Raw genomic sequence first — 22,387 nt, forward strand, 5'->3', positions numbered from 1 at the left:
AACTCACACTGTCAGACTGCCCCTATATGTATGTTTGCACATCGTTTGGTACTTACTTCTTGTTGCCCCTATAGAAATCCGTGCTGTGACAGTGACTACTTCCCGCTCCTGCTGATTGCGTCATTGTTGATTGTGCGTTTGCTTAATTCATGATGCTTACTAATCCGTCTGCGTATAATCTAATAGTCGCAATCGTCCTGTGAGATCCTTAACCGTCCGGATCTTACACCCATCGTTGTTATATAAGGAATATATAGCGTGGTGACTGCATTTTCCACAAGCTCAAAAACCCGCTCAATTTCTGACGAGCTGGTAACCACAGTTTCCCATTGTAGTAAAGCTGTCAGACTGCAATCACCAGTAGTTGAATAGGGAGTGGGCTTTCGTTGTCTCGTTACATCCTATGACAGGTGGTCATCACATCACGTGACCAACAGGTCACAGTTGCAATCAGAAACCTCCAAAGTTTACGGGGTTAAATTAAGCTGATCGAACAAGTACACTTATTTGCAAATCAATTTGGTTTTCACGGGAGACTATTGAATCTCTTGTTTATGACCGTTTCTAAATGAATGTACCGCTTCATGTTTCCGATATTCGGGGTCTCACAGTATATTTACATGAGCCCCAAGAAGGTAGGGTTCAAGTAGAACATAAGATAACGGGAACTCGTGGACTGCTCCCAACTGATGAGTGCCAAGAAGGGCGAGACCGGTGGTGGGCTGTCGAAGAGTTTTCAGCAAACTTGTGAGTAGTTTATTTTATGAAAATAAATTGATCGAACTTTGTCCACGCCAGTGAGACTCTGGCACACCGACTTGGAATTCCAGCCCCATTCAATTCCAAGTTCGAAGGATAATGAGAGACAGACAAATGAGGAACCGTTTAACGGCACTCAGACAGAAATGAGTGCGAGGGTAATTCTTGAAGAAATGAAAAGATTTCTGATGGTTGACTAAAGGGATAGTAACAGATGACGCAGTTTATGCTTCCCTTTAGCAACTGTGTGACGACCCACCCTCCTCCCCAGAAAATTTTCAGATACTGGCTGCTGACTTAATCCACAAGAAGGAGAACAACACTTGAGACAAACATCCTCGAATCGGCTTCACCAAAAAGCCCACAGAATCGTGTGAGTAATGTTTGCAAAGTCATGGCAAAGCAGCTAGGCACCGAAAGGGTATTCCAGCTGAACGGTTTACTAATGCTATCGTGATGCGATGGCTTGGGCTGAACGGTTACTAATGCTATCGTGATGCGATGGCTTGCGAGTCCCAGCAGACAACTGAACTTAAATGGACGATGCCCAAGTAACCCTTTGTCAGAGCGTCTGGTAACCTCATGAGTAGTATGTTACGTCTGCAAAATGTATTTCTATATATCGGTGCACCACGTTCACCCGGAGAGTATCGTAAACAATGGATTCAGCGGGGGTTCTCGTGAGTGTCCCGTGGAAACCAAACGGGTGTATTTGTTTGGCCTACGAGCGATTTTGGGCACAAAAGCAAGGGCTGCACTCCATACCGGTTTGAACAATGGGACGAGGCTTTGCTCAGCCCAATCATCCAAACATCTAGAAGTATCACGCGGAAATCCCCTCAAAAGCGGTTAGCACAGTGACAGTAAGAGCGCTGTTTCTTCCAGAGATACTACCTTTGACTCAGCACCAACACACCAGGATGTAAGTCTTCGCGTTTAGGTGTGGGAGCTTGACAGAACGTTTTTGACAAAACTTCCGGTGTTCAGAATGTCTGTGAACGTTGAACATAGCATCCAGGCACTCTACCTTCGCAAAAAGTATGGCCGGTGCATCAAAAGAAATTACTTGGTTGTGTAGCGTCCACTTGCTGTTTTCATTACAATCGATGCTTTAAACTAATAGGTAACAAAATTCCGTAAAATATTCCATGTTTGTTCCAGAAATTCTTTTCCAGAAAGCCTTCAGTCTAACTCTGCTCCCACCAAAGGCTTTGGACAACATCGAAGGCAGCTGCTTAATACCAGAAACTGCAACTCAGGTTGCTACTGAACATATCTGTTTAAATGTAGCATGACAAGATGGGGATCCACCGAAAATCTGCCAATAAAATCTACCCGTAACTTGTATTTATTGGATGACTGGCTGGTTATTTCGCTACGATAAACAACCGTTACAAGGGGGACGCCCGAACCCGAACAGGGGAATTTTTGGCGCGAAATTTACGAAGTACCTCCTCGAATTTTCTTCTATTTCGGCGGCTTCAAATAGTTTAAAAGTCGTGTTTAAGCTGATTTTTGCTCCGTGATTCACATCTGTTTTTAATCTCATGTATTCCACAACAAGTACGGGGTTTTCCTGTATTTGTAGTAGTGTGAGCCATGGTCTAGCTCGGAGTTTAAAACTGCTTTTGAGGAAACGGATGCCCACATACTTTGACGACCTGAGACAGAATAACTCATTCTGATGAACGAACTGTGATTTGCCTCCCTTCAACGCTAGAGGAGATTTACCGTGTCCAATTGTTCGTGAAAGGAAAAACACATTGGTACCACATGAACTGCACGATTTTCCCTGAGTTACATGAGAATTCCACAAAGACGTACGTTGCTAATGAACCCAGGGTAACAGTTGCCTAATCAGCGAAACGCATTTCGAATTGTACGCTACTGTGGGCTATTAAGTTTTCGGGATATTGTCTATCGGGGCACTAAGATTCTTCTGTATTCACAGTGTACTCAGGCTGGCCGTATTACTACTTCGCACGTAAATCAATCATCATCATCAACAACAACAACAACATCATCATCAACAACATCATCATCATCGTCATCATCATCATCATCCTCGTTATTATCGTCGACAGCATGACATCAGTATTCATCACAGATTCTTCACTGCCGTAGAATCATAGTCGTGAATGTCATGGTTGTACGTGGGCTGAGATACTGCCAGGGCGCTCACACGTAGACAGGAGGACGAATAGGGCCCTCAACCAAAGCTTTTGGCTCAAAAGCCTAACCACAAGGCAGCGGTGTTTGGCGGGAACAAATCGCCAAGCCCCAACCTGGAGGGCCACGAGATTGTGTCCGTCAGACCTCTGACCATTGTTCAACCTGGTATGAGAGACAGAGACTCTGTGAGTGTTACGGGGACACTGCCCAGTATAGCTCAATGGATCGCTGAGGTGCGCTAACCGTCACACCACGTAGGGTCCAGTCTCCTCGTGACGGCTTCGTACGTTTGAAGAAGACTGATCACCAAACCCCATATTTATTGAGGTCTAATCAATAATTTTTGTTATATTTAAATATTAATTTGGGGGGTTGTTGCTGAGACAATGAAATTATAACGATGTCCTTCACGGCTCAGTACGTTTGACCCTGGGGATGCCCGGTACGTGAAAGGAACGGAAAAGAGTTTTGAAATAAGGGCAGATGGCTGAACAAGAAGGTACACATAACGACAGAGCTTGTGGTGAAGCAGAAGACAAAATAATTTGCATCAGTATCACCAAAAGTTCCCAGAATCTCGCATAAAGGCATCAAAGTAAGCTTGAGAAACTGGTATTCACTAAGAAACTTAGTTTTAACGATTGTTCTCTTGTAAAAATGAAATCCGTTATCGGAGAATCACATAGCAGGCCACAAGACAAACAGCAGCGGCAACAGTATATTGAATTACTGCCGTCAGTCGGTACACTTTGTTCCTCAATGCAAGCATAACCTTCCGATCATTTACACACGGGAATGGCTTGTTCGGAGTGGGGACTTTCAAAAACGTGCACAAGGGTTCCCACCCTTGTCGGACATCATAGACCAGGAGCTGATCTGCCGGGACTGTCTGCCTCACCTCCTGATTCCATCGTTCGTAGGCGACCAGGAGTTTTTGATCATCGTCACGGTCGGCTTGTGAACCGTACATGCGGTCAAACAAACAGTTCACCAGTTTGAAGCAATCGAAACCGATGAACAGGCGAATGGCCATCTCATTGAACCAGTTGGTTGGGAATGGTGGTCTGCGTGTCAGGAGTGTCTGCCTCACACTGGCTAACCAGTCTTGGGGATCCCGAACAGTCAGGATAATCTATGACAGAACAAGTATTATACACGGTCATTCAAGGTCCATTGAAATAAGTGGACGTCACTATCGTTAAAACAATGCATGACGTGCTTAAGTTAAGAAATTCTGAATATTCATCTTGGCTTGGTCACATCGGTAACCCTCAGAGCCTGGTATATATTGATTTGGGGCGGGATGGCCCAAGTGGTTAGAGCGCGAATTTACTGATCGGAAGGTCCGTGGTTCGAATCCGACCTCCGCCTCTCGACTTCCCCTGTCTAGGCTTGGGCAACCTGGCAGTATCCCAGCCCTCGTGCTTCCTTCGGGTGGCATGGCAGCTAGGCACCGGGAGGGTGCTACAGCTGAACGCTTTCTTTCTTTCTTTCTTTCTATATTGATTTGATACCTTACACCCGGTAGCCTCATTACAAGAAACTATTATGCGTTTTACTCTCACGGAAGTCATTCATGGTGAACAGATGATCTCATAAGCGGGTTTGCGGGAAAACAACAGTCAAGTCATTGGGGGCTTGTGCGTATCAGGAGAGCCACCTGGGGAAGCCAGATGCGGTGCTTCATTCAAGCTATTTGTACCGTTTAGATTGGCGGGGGAAGGTGCAGAGGCCTGTAGCAAGTCATCATCTGGCTAAAGCATGATCGTCCAACAGTGGGCATCGGCATCAGTTGCTCATTTATCATCGATATGCAGGCTTCATTCACCATGCTCTTTATTTTTCAGTGTACTACTTCCCGGCATGGTAACGGAGCGGGAGCTGCCCATTAACGCACCACCAAGGTAGCAGAGGGTAACCTGGCGGCGCTGATTGGAAAATGGTCCAAGCTCATCTGGGCTCCAGTTGGTTATGCTTAGCAAGTGAACGGTTGAGTAAGCTGGTAACCCAAAAGGCTAATCCTGTCAAGGCACATGTGTCTGTATGTTGCGCAAGTTCCAAATGTGATGCTTCTTTCGAATGGCTCGCTTGTTTCGTGGCAATGCAACGCGTCGCACGTCGAAGCCTTTCACATCTGGATTATCGTTCTTCAGGCCTGCACAGATTGGTTTTACTTACAGGACAAAGCTTGGACTGGGCATTCAAAAGTATTGAAGAGATGGATGCGCCCAGCAGTGATGAACATTTAGGATGGACCGTGAACTGTAAAAACAAAAATCAAGCCGAACTACACATCAGAATCGGAGGGCATAGTAGAAAAATAAACAGGCCGCCGAGAAACGCAGATGAATATTGAGCGTTACTGAAAGACTCGGCGATTGCGGAACACGCACTGAACACGTGATTTAGAAAATGTTGAGCTTTTGAGGCGAGGACTACGGCCCACATCAAACAGACTGATCGCCGAGGCGGTAGAAATCGCCAAGCCTCCCAGTGTTAACAGAATAGAAGGTGTGGAACTGGCAAGCGTGTGCAGAACGGTCTTGGGTCACTCGAGCGTGGTGCGATTATCAGAGGGGAGAGTGGTCATCATCTGGATTCCAATTAACCTTACGCACCTCCCACCCCAACTAAGTTGTCGCCTTATTCACATGCCCACGAAGATCAAGAAAAATCTACCAGTGGCACCCGAGGTGAATCATCAAGCGCAGCACCCTGAAGTGGAAGAGTAAGAAACAAAAAGCGATTGGAGCTAATTTGAAACTCCTCCAACCCATCAATTCAAGATTTTGGCAACCACGCTAGCCGACAAGAGCCGTTAGATGACGCTCAACACTGATCTAGTGTGATAATCTGAAGATGACTTACTGATTGGTTCTCCGTCTGCCTTAAAACCCGGCCAACTTAGTGACCTGTTCACTTGACCTGATGAAGCTTTTGTGTCAAAAGCGAAACGTTGCCCAAATAAAAACTACTAATTATTTACCATGCTCTTCTGAAACGAAAAAATCACGCTCATTGGCATACTTATTTCTTTTTGACGGGGATACTCACCTGAAACTCAACTGAATTTTTCGTTCATGTTGTTTTAAATCAGCTGAATGCGCCGCACCAGATCGCTGGTACGGTATTTGAGATCTCAGGATACATATATAGACATAGTACACTACTTATAAAGTTGCTGAAAACTCTCGGACAGCCCAAGACCGGTTTCCCCCTTCTTGGGGGTCATCAGGATGATGCCGATGGTCGACTGGATCAATAAAAGCCAACGGAATCTGCATGATCCTGATTGGTTAAACCTATGGCAATGAAATTGTGACGCCAAAATCGAGATTCAAACAGGATGTTCGATACGTGCAAAACAAATCGTTCCGCTTAGGAGACACAATGCTGAGAGGACCGTCTCCTCGAATGTAAGCTACATGTAAACAAATTATCCCCAAGCGGGTCTTTTTTGCAAGATGTTACCGTCGAGATCTGCGATTTTCATTTTTTGGGACTACTGATGTCACAAATCGATGGCAAATCAATCTGATAAAAGTCATCCAGAACGTGAGCACTTCAAAAGTGCCATAGGTACTTCGCAACGATGACATCCATATCAATATTACGGGCAATTCTGTGAGCCTCAAGAAGAGCGAAACCGGTCCTGGGCTGTCAAAGAGTTTTCAGCAACCTTGTGAGTAGTGTATTACGTCTAAAAATCAAGACACTTTATCATCCTGAACATTCATTTGTGGTGTGCAGCAAATTGGAATGAATCCGATTCTAAAATGCGTTTTTTGACGACCGTCATCACGTGGATGAAGAACAACATGGGATTTTAGGGGGAAAGTTGTGGCTTGACAGAACACTACTCACGAATGACTGCCAAGGCAAGAAAGCTGAGAGGGCAGTTTGAGTTGATATAAACGACTGGCCGGAACGAGACCACAGATTTCGTACTCATGAACACTTTTAAGCCCAAGTGCCGGTTTGGAAACTAGTTCGTCAACAAAACGGTCTTACTGTGACTAACACTATTTGCCCATTGATTGCTCTTAGCTGATGCGAAAAATGTACTACTCTGTCCACCAGTTGCGTTCACAACAGCTGGAGCTTCTCACAACATTGTTGTGCCCCCGGTTGATAATTATACAGTATAGCAGTGAGAAAAAGGGGCCACAACAGCTATGGAGATGCAGGCCAGTGAAGAGATGCTCACCTTGACACCAGGATAGGCTTTCATCAGGTCCTTGTAATGACACGAAGTTGGAACATCTGTCGCTGATCGAAATCCTCGATAAATTTGGTGAAATAGACTCGGAGGAATTGATCCGTTGCTTAGCAGCAGTCTTTCAATCTCTAGCCATGCAGCGCATTGACTGGAACAGCGATCGATCAGTTCGAAACCATGATAACTTGGTTGACCATAGATGATTTCGAAAGCGTGCTTCAAACTGGTTGTCCCTGTTCGACCAACTCCAACCCCGATGGCCAACAATGGTCCTTCCGGTTCGAATGCTCCATTGTTCACCTTTGCGTATTCGTGGTTCAGTGGCAAATCCAACTTGAACATCACGATTTGTGATTGAATCCCTCACCTGTCTGGAGCGAACACAGCACAACAAGTAATCTACCCCCCGGTTTGATCTAGCTCCTACACTGAATTAGCACAAATAGCCTCTTGCAAACTGGTGGAAGATTGTGATTGGTTAGGTTCTGCGAACGATCAGGATAGTAGCGAATCCGGTTGAAAATTTACCTTCAAGGACTCATCGAACATCCATATGGTTGAATGCCGATAAATCGTACCAAGTTTTCCCTATTCCAGTCCAACTAGGAACAGACACCACCAAGCACTATCACGTCAGAAACCATTTCCTGGGATGTTTGACTTTACAAACAATAAAATTACAATGAAACATAAAAAAGAACAGAAATGGAATGGCAATAAAATGACACAAAGTGGTTGATAAATCGATAAATGCGTAGGTTTAAAGTACTCGCTAATGTGAGAAACATATTCCACCGTAAATAGCGTTTTTTCAGAGACCACGCCGGAAAGTAAGTCTCAAGGATGTTTTTCTCTCAGGGTAAACCATTGCTAGGAAAAAAAATCCAAAGCGTCCTCTTGAAAAAGCAAATCTTGTCTGGAGTGTGTGGCTTACAGGTAGTTGTCGGCGCCTAGTTCTGCTAACCACGGTCACGTGACGCCACACTCAACTCAAAGAATTCGTTTGCCAACATTACTCTATATCTGATTAGCGGGGAATTTCCAAGACCAGTCCATTCATGATACCGTAAAAGTTGGTGACACAGTCTCAGATCAGAATAGTTAGTAAAGTTAGTGGTCTATGTGGGAGCCCCCTGTCGAAACAAGTAGTAGATCAATGCACTGCAATTTAGCGGCAAATCTTTGCGCGTCAGAAGTAGACTCTGAACACCACTCAGAATGGCTATTGATTAGAATGTTGATAGCTCGGGTAGCTGGTCAGCGGTCGTGCCGATCCATCGCTATGCCCCTAGCACCGCACTGATGAAGTCACCGTAATTGGTGATGAAACGTTTGCAAACAAACTGCCCAGCTCAGCCATCAAACAACGACAATCACTCAGAATGTCTAAAATATGGGAAATTGAATTATTCCGACCCCTATTAGAGCACGTCAAGGTGAAGGATTTCCTAACAACGCATCGTGGATACCTTGTCTACAAATTAATCAACCAGTTGAGCAATGAACTCATCAAACAACGACAATCACTCAGAATGTCTAAAATATGGGAAATTGAATTATTCCGACCCCTATTAGAGCACGTCAAGGTGAAGGATTTCCTAACAACGCATCGTGGATACCTTGTCTACAAATTAATCAACCAGTTGAGCAATGAACTCGCTTTGGATGCAATGACGCTTCCATCAGCCCAATCAGTTCAGAGCAGATTTGATTTCAGTCCTGCTAGCTTGATACACTGGTCACCTGCAAGTTGGACCCACTCGAATAGGGATCCCTCAGTCGGTGGATCAATGGGCGCTGACCATGCCTAGGTCATTCGATACCGATCGATCAACCAGCTGGTTACACGGTCCTCTAGACTGTCTCACAGTATACTGGCGTGGGATCCGCTAACAACCAATTGTCCATTTCTCTGCGTTTCCTAGTTCAGTAATCAAGTTTCGTTATTTACCCCTATTTTAACCACTCAATATTCACTGAACTGAGGAAGAGACCTCGAAAACATTATTGTTCTTCACTATGTTGTCATTTAAACTAGGAACGACCTGGATAAATTTGACCATTTGGTCGTAACTTCTTTGGGAGGCTTTACAGCAAACTTCGAGCACTCAGTGTGATTAATTCGTTGTGATGTGGCTTTCAGATCTCAATTTATGATTCGTTAGTCTTCTAATCGTGTCACTCGTGTGACACGCACCTGTCGTGAGTTTCGCTGGTGAACTTTCACTAAAAGGAGCAGATTGTTGGGCGGTCCACTTAGGGACGTGTTGCTCTCACGTGGTGGGGTATCAACTGATTGGGCAGGATACGAGTTGAAAAGATGAGTACGGTTGATATTCACCATGCAGTGGCATCCGAGAACGCCTGACTGCGGGGACCTATCTGCATCTAATCGTGAACTTAAACCTGCTAGAATGAGTATTAGCCGACAGACAGTTTTGGCTGGTGTGGAATGATCTCGCAGGTTTCTGATAATTTCAAACAAGGAAGACCTGAAGACTTCTACTGGGCGATCGATCAGCTAGGATAAGAATTTCCTACCGGGTCTTCTCTTGTCCAACATCCACCAATAACCATATTTTTTTAGTTCTCCGCGTAGTCAAGGCAACACCATTACCGTTAGCACTCAGTTGGAAAAGCATGATTGCTTCTGACGCGCCTTTAAGAAGGAGAAATACTTTTTCGGGTACCAACGGTGATCTATGCATTCCACGAGGATGCTCAAACACGTGTTTGTTGCAGCAAGTCTGGTTAACTAGCGATTCAGCTTCTTGAGCATCCAGTCTTTCCAGTTGCTAGGGATAAGACGGCAGTATTTAATACAGTACAATACAATACAATACAATAGGATGATCTGAGTTTGTCAGTGCATGCAGTGCTGTGGTTGTGTTCACCGAAGGAGGTGAGATGGACCATGGCAAATTCACCACGCGGAAAAAGCGTTTTTGCCGAAAAAAAGAGCAGGTCAAGATGCCGTATGGCAATAGCTTCAGTCATTGCGATTGTGCGGTATTGTGCCGATCTGGTTTGCTCAATAGGCACCTTGTAAACAACATGGAACCTTTGACTGGGAGTTCCCAAATCTCCCGAGCCACTAGTTCAAAGATGTGAAGCGCTTCGCCTCTGAAGATCATATTTTGAGTTGGCCAAGATGGTCCACCAGGGGTCAGCCAAGGACTAGCTTCGGAAAAAACTTAAGACTGCCATGTATTGGTGAGCGTCAAACAGATAGTAGAAGAACAACATCAATCATTAATGAGAGATTCACTTGGGTCTCCAATGAAAAACTATACAGATGGGTGTATTTTGCTAAAACACTAGACATGCTTGTTTCTGTTTGGTCTGTGCTGGTTCTTGCAAGCTAGCAAAAAGACAGTTGCCTCAGCATCTATTGGAACACGCCTGGGAGCCCACCTCGCCATCATCATCATCGACAGCATGACGTCAGTGTTCAACACTGATGCTTCACCGCCGTACAATTTATTTGATTTGTAAAGAAAAGAATAAAGGTGGGCGGGGAAGGGACTTAGTGATAGCTTACCACAATCATTTCGGGGTGCCTACACCTCCAGACACTCACTCAGGCAATCTAGATAGAAACTGATAACAACAACGCCACTGACAACAGTTGGCAGCCATATCTTGCAGCGTCGCTAAACAGGCACAGTGAGGATCACGCGGTCCCAATCCTGGAAGGCGAGTAGCACCGACAGCACACAAACCTTTCGTGATCTACTTCATACTCGCCTACCAAGTCATAGGTTGGCCACGTCTCTGTTCACACCACTCTGAATTGGGCATGGAAAACAGCACTCTTCTTCGGCAAACGATGGTTCGGCTTACGCAACACATGTCCCAACCAACGCAGCCTCAGGCGCTGGACACATTTTTCAATGGAAGTACCCGTTGCACAACCGAAAACTTACTTTCTAACTGCCTCGTTACGGATTCGCCGACGGTTCGGCGTACGCAACACATGTCCTTACCAACGTACTTAGAGCCGGACGGTGGCAGATTTTTGAAACAATGCAGACTGAACACTGAACATGTGGTAACATGTATGGAACCAATCAAACAGCACAACGCACTACATGTTCCTTAAATACTTTGTCCTCTCCTCATAATGATCAGAATGGGCAACGTTAATACCCTATAGTTTTGACCGAAGTTAGAACGTAAATACGTTTCTATTGGAGTCCACCAACAGTAGCTCCTATGTACATTTTACCAGTGAAGGCAGTGGCCACCTAACGGATATTCTGTAGAGAATTTCATAGGCTTAGAAACACTTTTAAAGACGAATGACTGTTGTGTAAAAAGGCCTGAATCCGGATGCAATTGTGGGTAGTTGATCTGACTGCAATCGATTCACGTGTTTGTACACACATGGGAGACTCCTAAGAAGCGGGGAAGGAAACGGGCAAGTGATTTTCACATGGGTAGGAACGGTTTCACAGCTAAGTAGTCGGACGATGTTGTCTCCTTAATGCCTTCTTATTACCGTGATCCCGGTCTGGATAGCCGATTGATAGCCTGGTGCGCTTAGCCAAACCAGGAAAAGTCAATGAACGTGCGAACCGGCTAATCAATTGATCACTGTCGCGTACAAGCGGGTCAAAAAAAGTGATACTAAGAATACAACTCATCTGTCAAGGACGAGTGAAGAACAACCAATGAAATCTGTCTCAACCGAAACGGTTTTTCCATTGGCTGTTATTTGGTCCCGCATCATTCGGAGCTGGTTCTCCTAATAGATGAAAGTATAAAGTCGTTTTTGCATCAATTTCAATTCTCTCGATCCCCTTGAAAACATGTCGTTTGGTAGACTTACTCCCCGAGGTATCGTTATCACATGAGTCGAAAACTCACTGACAAACCGAGGTGAGGTTAACGTGAGAGCCACATGGTTCTGTGGTCATCTATGGTGTTCTTCAACCAGTTACTCAATGCAAGGTCTGCCTCGGGGCGATATAAAAGAGACCATACCGGTAAAAGGAACAACGCCCCTCAGCGCGGACTTACTTACTGGTGAACACGAACCAAGCGGTTACAAGACATTAGACAAAAAGAGTAAAAAATTCATTTCCGCAGAGTTTTTGAGAACGCAACATTCTCAAGCGTCCTCTTAGGCTTCTTTGGATGTTCTTCGAATACTGGACAATAAGGAGCAAACACCGTCAAATTCCGTGTTCAGGAGAGAAGGAAAACTGACAGAAACGTAATAATCACGCCACTCTGATGAGCCTAATATTGGGAGTAGTTTGCAGGAGGAAATCTTGAGCAAGACGGAAAATCGCTCATTATAACACCCTTTCGGTGCCTAACTACCATGCCACCCGAAGGAAGCACAAGGGCTGGGATCCTGGGAAGCCGATACAAAGGTCGGGTTCGAACCGCGCACCATGCGGTCAGTAAATTCGCGCTCTAACCACTGAGCAAGACAAAAGCCAACCTAACACCATTTCAAATCACAAAGATCATCTGTTGAGGCTCACTCCGTCCCTGATAATCTGTTTATTTAAGTGCCTTTTTATGCTTTAGTCAAATAATTAGTTAGCTTTCCGCTCATATCCGTGAATACTGCTCAAGCCGAGTGCCACAGAATGCCAAAGAATCACTCAAAAGAGCCATCTGTGCTAATTTTGTGGATACTACTCACGAGATGCAGACCAACGAAGACTTCAAGTTGAAGTATGGAGTTACCCATTGTCATGTGCAGGACATGGACCAAAGGAAGGCGTGCTCTGATTGGTCAGAACGCCAGCCAATCCGGAACGAGTACCTTTAACTCGACGCTTCTCGCCCCCTCACGGAGATTCTGGCACGACCTTGTGGAACACTCTGTGACTACCCCATAAATACAGTTGTAATAATATTCCTTTGTCTCCATAATGGGTTGTCTGAGACTATCGTGCCTTTTGATATACCATAGTGGGCGTAGCAGGAAGCCAGGGGACCGATACAGAGTTGCACTACCGTTCAGCAAGTCACAACACTCATACAAAGCAATAAGAAAACAAAAACTGAAGACAATGTTAGCAGTTAGCATTAAAATGGGCGGGTCCATGTAAGCAATCGGGCAAGATTAGCAAGAACATCCCAACTGAAACCACCTCGCAACGGAACGAGATACCCTAGTGGTTGAGGCGCGAACACACTGAGTGGAAGTTGGCTCAAAACCAACCTAGGCACCTGGACTGCTAATGTCTAGGCCTGCGCGAACCGAAAGGATGTCACAGTTGAAAGTAATCCAGTCTCCAATACTGGCAATAAGGCGGTCTTGTCAATGCGAATAGAATATCATCAAAGATTTTCCATTTGAGGTACACGTCCGCTATCCCCTGTCATCTGTAGTGCTCATAAGCGACATAAGATGGACGGAAATCAAAGAGAAATACCTAAATGCTGATCCCCAAGTAGGTGGAGTTGGTGATGTGGATGAACGTTATGAGGAGTAGTATTAGTCACTCAACCTTCTCACATCACAATGAAGATAGCTTTTATTCCTTGAGTAGAATACAAGTGTCTGAGTGGGTCACGACATGAAGCGCGCGCAAATGTTAGATGAACGTTTTACTGACTAAAAATCGCAACCAGGACAGTTACTGGGTCGTCGTTCGATGAGTCAGGCACACCAATCACATCGCTCAAATGTGAACACGTTCGCCTGTTCAGGCGTGGAAATACAGATGCGTCCAACGTGTGTTGGTGGAGTAGCGGTTACACGATTGCCTCGCATGTCACATGTCAAATCCCGGCGCGGCCATAGGATATGCACTGCTGATGAGCTCTAGGATGAGCGAAACTCGAGTCCAGTGCTTCCCTATTCGGTGTGGACTCACCGGAATAATTACGCCAGTACAGGAGGACGACCGTTCAGACGAAAGTGGTGTGACTATGAACAAAATACCCAACCCACACAACCCCAAACTGCAACTAAAAATCAATCGTTTGGCGTAAACCGTCTGAAAAGGCAATGTGGACTGGCTTGCTTGAAAAGGAAACAGATGAATCTAAAGGAATTTCCCAGTTTGATTGGCTGTTTTCATTCAACAGTGAAGAACCCCGGCCCCATACCCCTGACGGCTCTTTGTGATCCAACTCCAAAAATTCCAAGAGACGAATTATTAGGTGTCAGACGCGTTATTGATTTTGTCACACAGGATGAAGTTCGGTGAAAAGAAAGAGGAAGGACAGTCTAGTGGTCAGGTTATGCCTCACACTCAAATGTTCAGTCCGAATAGACGAGTTCACATTGTGTGTGCAAATGGTGAAAGTATGCGAAGCATCCCGCGTTCCAGACATACAGTTCAATGGACTTGTTTTGAACTCAAGGTTTGGCCGATTTGATTCGTTCGTGGTCTGGCGAACGCATAAACAACTCAAGCTTTTGACGGAAAGTGTGCTTGGAAGATGGAATTTGTCAACTTGGTTGGAATAATATGTTCACGGGAATGTCCACACGGTAAATATTAGGTTGGGCTGATGAAAACCCTTCGTAAGCCAACGACCAGTTTCAGCCTTCTGATTCCGGCTCGTCAGATAGGCACCGTCTCTGAGTTTCCGACAACCTTATGTTCTACTTGTACCCAAACTGGACAGATTCCGACAACCACACTCGTTTGCATATCGATTCGGTGTTGAGGGGAGAACCTAGCGGAATCTTTCGTACATGATGTTTTCAAGTGAACTGGACAATGCGACGGCCGAAATGGTTTCAAAATGTTCAGGACCTTGCCAGAATGTTCTTGGTTATCTTTCACCGTCACTCGTATTTTTTTGCAGGAACAAGTCACGATTGTCCGTGAAATACGTCGTTCAAGCTCCAGACAAAAAAAGTTTAACGACCATCGCCAATGGAATCAGGGGGCAGCTCTATTTGGGAGTCGACTTCACTTGAACATGACTTGATCTTGTAAGGTTTTGGTAATAGCGCCAAGTTTCGTGCTTAGTTAGTTTACGTCCCCACCGTGAGGAAACCCAAGCACCTGAAGATGATGTGTTTGTTTGGGCATATTAAAAATTAGCAGCGCCGAAAAGCGGTAAGAAGTGTGACTGGAAATGAGGACGTGGCAGCTGAAAATGAAAATTCGGCTGAGCTCGAAATAGCTACGTTACTCAGTCAAAGCTTGTCTGGTCTAGTTGCATGCATCTGGTGACAGGAGACACCTGGGGACAATCAGTAATATTGCCCTACTGTAAAAGAGGGCTCAGCGGGTCGTAACCCGACTCCTGCCGTCACTTGTCATTCGGTGAGCTCTGGAGGCTCGTGAAGGATTGACTCGAGAGAAACGAGCACGGTTCCGGCCTGATAGGGCTTGTATTGACCAAATTACCAGACTTCCCAGCAGTTAGAGTAACATTATGAGTACAAGCGACCCAAAGTTCCAGTAGATCCGGAATTCCAAGGCTCATCTGACTTAGCTGACTGGTCTCTTCTCCTTGACACGATTGGTCGGCAAGGATTATCCCAAAAATGTCTCGACATAATGTGGTCAAGTAAGATTTCGTTCTGCACGTAAAGCCAATCTGTGCGGAAAAGCTGAGAATCACCCGTACCTGAGATCAAGTGTGTGCAGTACACGAAACTCAAGGGAGTTTCGAACCCGCGAACATCAGGTCAGTAGATTGAACACTAATCTTTCGGTCATCCAGCTGTAGCACCCTTTCGGTGCCTACCTGCCGTGCCACACGGATGAGGCACAAGGGCTAGGATACTGTCAGGTCGCCCAAGTCTAGACAGAGGAAGTCGAGAGGCAAAGGTCGGGTTCGAACCACGGACCTCTTGGTTAAATTCGAACTCTAACCACTTGATCCATCTAACCCCCATCACTCCATGCGCACTCGAACGTTGTCGCAATTAGTCTTAAAGCTACAACCCTAAACGAGCTATACATACTCTTAGTGCCTTCACATCTATTTTTATGCCTTAAAAACTTAAAATCGGAGTGTCCAAGCATTTTTCGAACTGGGATCCCCTGTGTCCGTTGAAACAACCGAGTTTGTATGCGATCAGGATGTAACCCATCTACGTGGACCGTGTTTGGAAGTCACATTAGCTCCGTATAATACCTAAGGGGGACAGTGTTCAATCGCATAGTGCAGGTGGCAAGGTCATTCCAAAAAATGTCCAATGTACCCCCATCAAATCAGGTACAATCAGAGGAGTTGATTGATAGTGCATTAAGTATGTTTACCGGTTTAGGGGTTCTCCTTCCTCACATACTTGTTGGTCCAGTTTACCCGAAGGACAAAAAGGCGAGGGAGAGATCCAAAATCGACTTTTGGAAAGTTCAAGCTGCCTCGTTAGGACTTGTAAAATGTGAAAAGAATTCACCACCCAACTATTTGATATCAATAGCCCCTCCTCAGAGAGAACCATTTAACTTATCAAGTGTATTCGACTTTTGATTCTTTCTCTATTCGTCATAAGCAACGCCCTCGACGTTCACACGTCCATTCTGCACTACTGATGAGTAGTACGAAAATACAGGAAAATACGGGAGACGTAGCTGTTCTGAAACTGACTTCATTCCCATAAGGCTGAGTGTGAGGTTCGACGTACAGTACCAGGCAATTTAATCAAACGGGTTAAATATGAGAATCACGACTGGAAAAGTGTCAGCAACGCGCAACCTGTCCTTATGTGGTTTTCAGGAAATCATGGACTCAGTCAACTACTCATTCGAACGCTCATGAGTATAAAACTAAATCATTTGGGGACGCTTCCCACCAGGAATGCACCCTTCCTATCCCGCCCTTCCGAATGCTAGTTCAAAGTGAATGTTGAATGAAATCCATGCAGGACTTTGGGGAACGACACTGTGTTATCGCACTTTCCGACACAAGTGTCAGGATTTAGGAAGAAAGGAGAATACCATAGTTTGTCCACTCAACAGAACAGAACCCCGTAACCGTTTATCGACGTTGGGTGCAACTAGATATCATCGGGTCAACTAAATACCAACCTCCATTGCAACATTCGAGGGCGAAGCAGAAATCTCTCAGCTACCATGTGGTGTCGAGCTCAGATAACCTCAGGTACGATCTAAATATTCCTCAATTCCAGTTAGCATGACAGCAGAAAGCAGTCGCTCGGTGTCTACAGGAACGGTTCTTACTTTACAGAGGCTGGATGACGCGGTTTCCATGGTAAATCAAAGCTGCAGTGCGGATTGAACAGACTCGACGTTATAAGAGGACATCACCGCCATTGGTTTAACCAGGACCCTGCTAAATTATTTAGAAGACCATTCGCCGTTCCACTCTGGGAAGCCAAAGAAATCAGGGTTGTGCTGGAACATGATCTCTTGAATAGATTCTCTCGGGAGAGAGAACAATAGTCAGCAAAAAAGGAACACGAAGCTTGATCTCGGTTGAATACATCAGCATTTTTAATCTGTTTATCTGGCCACTACACACTCTGGTTTGTGTCGAATACGGCCGCAGGACAGGTCCAAAGAGAAAGCAGACATTTTTTGTAGAAGAAATGGATATAAAATCAGAGACAAAAATAGAACATCAAAGTAGATCGGGTAAGAAAGGCTGTTGTTACTGGACGTTATGTTTTTGCGAATCGGGCGAAATATCAGGCAATTGGAGCATCTAAGGGAGAAGAGCGAAAAAACACCATAACTAACCAACGGAAGCTAGAATGAATTGGTGGTCACAGGAAGGTAATTACCAGTGGACTTACCCGTCTAACTACTCCTGATAGGCCAGGCGGATAGGGAGCATTTGGCATGAGTTCACCAAGTTCCATCAGGAATGAGACTAGGCGACCGGAATTCTGAACAAAGACAGAGAGAGGCTGGCAATGATAATCAATGAGAGACCAATATAGGGGGATGAGATTGTAGCACGTCTGTATTTGGGCGGTGCGCTGACAGCTGACTGTCTTAAGGAAGACCTAGAGGCTCGGAAGAAATCCTGGAGTTGAACAGAATGACTAACTAACTAAATAAGTAATCAACATTTTCACTCTCATTTTGATGTTGAATAGCACAGACGGCAAAGGATCAGAACACTTCACATTTTTGGACATACTGGTGACGATTTACCTAGGAAAGCCACTGTGAGAGATCAGCGGAGTCATTGGCGGGAGGAGCAGAAAAATAACTTTTCACTTGGATTACTGTTAGCATTATAAGTAGTATGAAATATATGATCTTCACTGCGTCCATGAGGTACGGTGGAGCATAATGCAACCCTTTCGAACGCGTCACGCCCTAGCGGTATGGCTGAGGGCTAATCAATCAATCCACGATAACTGAATACAGTGTACATCGTCCATAAATTACTTTCTTCAAGGGCCCCGAAGAAAAACAGGGAAGAGTGTACTAAGAGCAAGAGCAAGAGCAAGAATAAGAAGAGAACGAAGAAGCAGGCTACCGCCAAATTCCATAAATATTTCGCGCTGTTCTCAGAATTGGCTGAAATTCAGCGTGACTTGGTATATGCTTGAAGACGAAATATGCTAGTGTTACACCACAAGTAGCTGGCGTGCATCGGAAAAATTCCACACTGTCGAAGACTAGCCGTTACTTCCAATTGAAGTGGATTTTGAATCGATGCATTGGACCATCAATGAGCTTGCAATGAAAGGACGGTTCAAGCCGCTCGACATACAAAGCTAGTCAACGTTTAGGGAGATGACACCATTAGCAAGAGCAATGTTCACAGGTGGATGAGGAAGTCAAAAAGTGAAATCGGATTTGAGGACAAATGAGACATCAGATGAGATTAGTGGAACAAATCGTCACCGAGTGTGCGGACTGCTGAAACTTATCAAAGTGGACTTCTTTGTTTTTAGCATGATGTGCCACAGTAGATGCGTTAATGAAAAATATCGATGCACGTAAATTAGGTAGGATTTCGGCAAATTACTGGATGATGAAGGCTTAGGTATGGGTTGTATCTGGTGTTTCTTCGTCCGCCAATCTTTGACTCGACAGTGGGTATGAAAGAGATCGAGATCGCGATCCGGGATGGGGACCACGTGATCTCAACTGCACCTGGTTAGAGAGGCCGCAAGATATGGCTACTAACCGGTGTCAGTGGCATTCTTGTTGTCAGTTTCTATCCAAACTACTTGAATCAGTGTTTGGAGGTGTGAGCACCTCAGAATACTTGCGTTAGGCTAGCGATAACTGCTTCTCCGTGTATTTTTATCCTCTTCTCTTCACAGTAGAGGTTCAAAATAAATTATGTTTGTACGATAGTGAAGCATCAGTTCAAAACTCATGTTATCCCGTCGACAATGATAACCACGACTCTCCGTTCGCCAAAAGTGTGACACCTTGAATACACGATTGAACAAATGGTTGTGGAAAACTGAAGCCCCTCAGTATAATTCGAAATAAACATTGCTGAGCGACAAGCGCTTGCCGAATGAGGATGAAAAAACTGGCAGGATAGCCATCCGGTCTTTAGTATATGACTAGATAAAGAACAAACGGCAGATTACAATCAACTCGTTTGTATCGCACTAACTTGTGCCCCGAACAACTCACACATGCCAGACCAGAAGAGATTCATTTGATTTACTACCGACGGACGCCCACCATAGGAAGTTAGGCCTGATTCACTGGTTGACGCAAGTCTACACATTATACCTCACCTAGCCAGCAATAAAAAATTTCGTGTTGATGATGCCTAAGAGTCTGGCGGCTTTTAGACCCCAACTCAGCCGTTTGTCAGCCATAAATGACCAATTAAAAATACGGTCCTTTCGTAGCGCAAAGGTACCACAAACTTGTCTCTCTCTTCGTCGGCATTGATTAGAACCGAAGTGCGTTAGGCCGAATTCCACAATGATCCCAATTTACTGGTCGTATTCAGGCACTGCTACGGCCAAGAAGCCTTTCCCGCACAAGATTGACCAAAAGTTCGGGACGCTTGCCGGTCCGGCATCAAGATCTGATTGTTCGAAAGTGTGGACCCAACAGCCAATCACGGGCCAGTATTGGCCGAATGCCGGTTGACAGTGGCGCAGCTAGAACGCGTCAGAATTTCCAAAAAATTGCCACCGTTTACAACATACAAGTGTTCCTGACTTCTTTTTGGCTTCACTAGGGGAATTTAAACAACATAATGCAAGCTAATCCTCACCATGTCTCAGTTTAGGCTCAATTATCACAGATAAAACAGAACTTGAAGGAAAGAGCTGTCAGTTGTGACTCTAACTAAACGAATGGGTGGAGATGATAGACAGATTAAGTCTACCAAGAACTAAAGGTAAGGTGGGAAGAGGTATCATACCTTTGCTTCGGAGTTCTTTACCAGTTCAAGGAACTTGGGTCCAGCATACGCATAAAGAGTGACCAGTAAGTGCAGAACGCAGCGCTGTACGTAACGAGGTAGGCCAGAGGGTGGTGGGTGAGACTTTCGACGACTTCTGGCCTTCTCAGTCTTATCGGACGAAGAATCCATGACGGATGTAAATATGCGACTCAACAGGGGGGCGAGTGTTTCATAGTCAACCCGAGTAGCTTTGAGGAGGTTTGGAATGAACAGAGAGAGAGAAGGCAGATTTATCTGCGTGAGAAAAATGGAAGCCAAATATCACATGGGGGAGATTGCTGAAAATAGCCTTAGCATGTCCGAAATCACCTCACAAAGGTTGTCCGAGTCGGAAAAGACAGCTGCCGGCTGTTGATCAGGTGGTAGTGGCGATACGTATGCGGGCCGATTGACAAGCTCACTGAACAAACAAATTGTCATCTGATCAACAGCCAACATTTAGGAACATTGCCAAGCTAGTCGCCGATTGGGCACTGAAGCAGCCAATCAGCAGACGATGCTCCAGTGTTCGAGCAAATAGGAGAAGCGGTTTGAACCAAGCCGGGTGATGCGTTCAATTTCCGGACGCTAATGGAATAAGCTCGGCGGACGAACGTGCAGAGGCCTGTTGCAGGCCATCAGACGGCCAGAACGTGATGGGCCCTAAGTGACCAATTGACCATTTATTAAGTACCGTGTCGATTGCCTCACTCTGAACGGGCCGAAATAGATAATGTGTACAAATTCCGAATTTAAACCGTAAAAACATACATAACAATTAGCAAATGGTGTACAACTTCCTAGCGTAATTACAAATCACAATAGACTTCCGCGACAAACTGACCGACTACCATTTATTTCAGTTGACTGTTTTTTAGCACGGTAACAATGGCAAAGAACAGAAGGGAGGGTGAGTCTTCGTCATCAGTGTCCGCGTCAACGAGACACATCAAGGAGATTCCGCACCGACATGGTCCGCTTAAACATTAGTTTTGAATAAAAGGAAACAAAAATCCCAGTTTGGGTATACAGTCGGTAAATTTAGTGCTGAGCAAGGCCCAGTTGCTGAGAGAAACGTTTTTTAGGCCAAGTTACAAGGTTACAAAAGTGACGGAGATCTGAAATGAACGGAGAGACACCCAACAAAATATCTTCAGACTAGCATACCATGCAGTATTGGATGTCGACCAGAAGTTCCCGTTGATTACGCTCGATGGGTTTTAGGAGGAAAATACCAACTAAGCTGGGGTTTCAGAACCTAACTGCTAGTCTGTCTTGGGTGTCGTTTCCAAATTTTGTTGCTGTGGCTTAGCAAGTTCAACGATCGTTGGATTTGGGCGGGTGAAATCCCTTCTGTTGATAGCTCTTAAGCGATAACCACAAACCGCCACATCCCAGTTCGACTTGCCAGTTCTGCGCCTTTTATTCCATCCATACAAACATGGTGGGCGATTTACAAGACGTCGGCCATCAATCACTGCGGCGGAAATTGTGCTCCAAACTTCAAAAATTCAGCATTTTCTAAATCAAACTTTCGTCACCAAAACTACTACTCGCGGTTAGTCAGTAGTCTAAAGTATTTGCACCGATTTGGTTAGGAGCGTAGTTTCGTTCACTTTTACCCTTAAGTACTATAAGCATTTCGTTTACCACTGCTGGTGATTCACATGGGCTGGTTGATCATCCACAAGTAGTTGGTACTTCTGGCACTAGGACTAATACGGTGTTGGAGCGAGAACCAGTTTCAGGCGATGAAGATATTGCGACGCAGACGCATTGCGTGACCGCCATCCTTTACCGTGTCTGCGAATCAGAACTTCGGCTATCGGAAGCATTGTTTAAATGGGTGGTGAGCGAAGAAGTAGCCGAAGCCTTGAAGGTTCAAATAACGGGTCCCCACGGCAAAATCCAGACTGATGATGATTGTTCGGGGAATTCGCTCGCCCTCCCCCCCCC

The 22,387-nt window shown here is 45.2% G+C and overlaps 2 protein-coding genes across 2 annotated transcripts in view; one reads left to right on the forward strand and one right to left on the reverse strand.

The window, feature by feature from the left end:
• Positions 1-8,532: 8,532 nt before the first annotated feature.
• Positions 8,533-8,961, forward strand: T265_07054 (hypothetical protein; the record flags this gene model as incomplete). Its single annotated transcript, XM_009172483.1, has 1 exon — positions 8,533-8,961. One exon carries the CDS (start codon positions 8,533-8,535, stop codon positions 8,959-8,961), a length of 429 nt encoding a protein of 142 aa, XP_009170747.1.
• Positions 8,962-17,454: 8,493 nt separating this feature from the next.
• The window catches only part of T265_07056 (hypothetical protein), a gene marked incomplete at both ends in the record, with an annotated part of 39,820 nt that continues 34,887 nt past the window's right edge, over positions 17,455-22,387 (reverse strand). Inside the window, 3 exons of the mRNA XM_009172485.1 lie at positions 17,455-17,755; positions 17,847-17,939; positions 20,411-20,640. Coding sequence (XP_009170749.1) covers positions 17,702-17,755; positions 17,847-17,939; positions 20,411-20,640 — 377 coding nt within the window. The remainder of the gene's footprint in view (positions 17,756-17,846; positions 17,940-20,410; positions 20,641-22,387) is intronic.

This window comes from Opisthorchis viverrini (assembly GCF_000715545.1).
Source record: "Opisthorchis viverrini unplaced genomic scaffold opera_v5_157, whole genome shotgun sequence".
Taxonomy (NCBI): Eukaryota; Metazoa; Platyhelminthes; class Trematoda; order Opisthorchiida; family Opisthorchiidae; genus Opisthorchis; species Opisthorchis viverrini.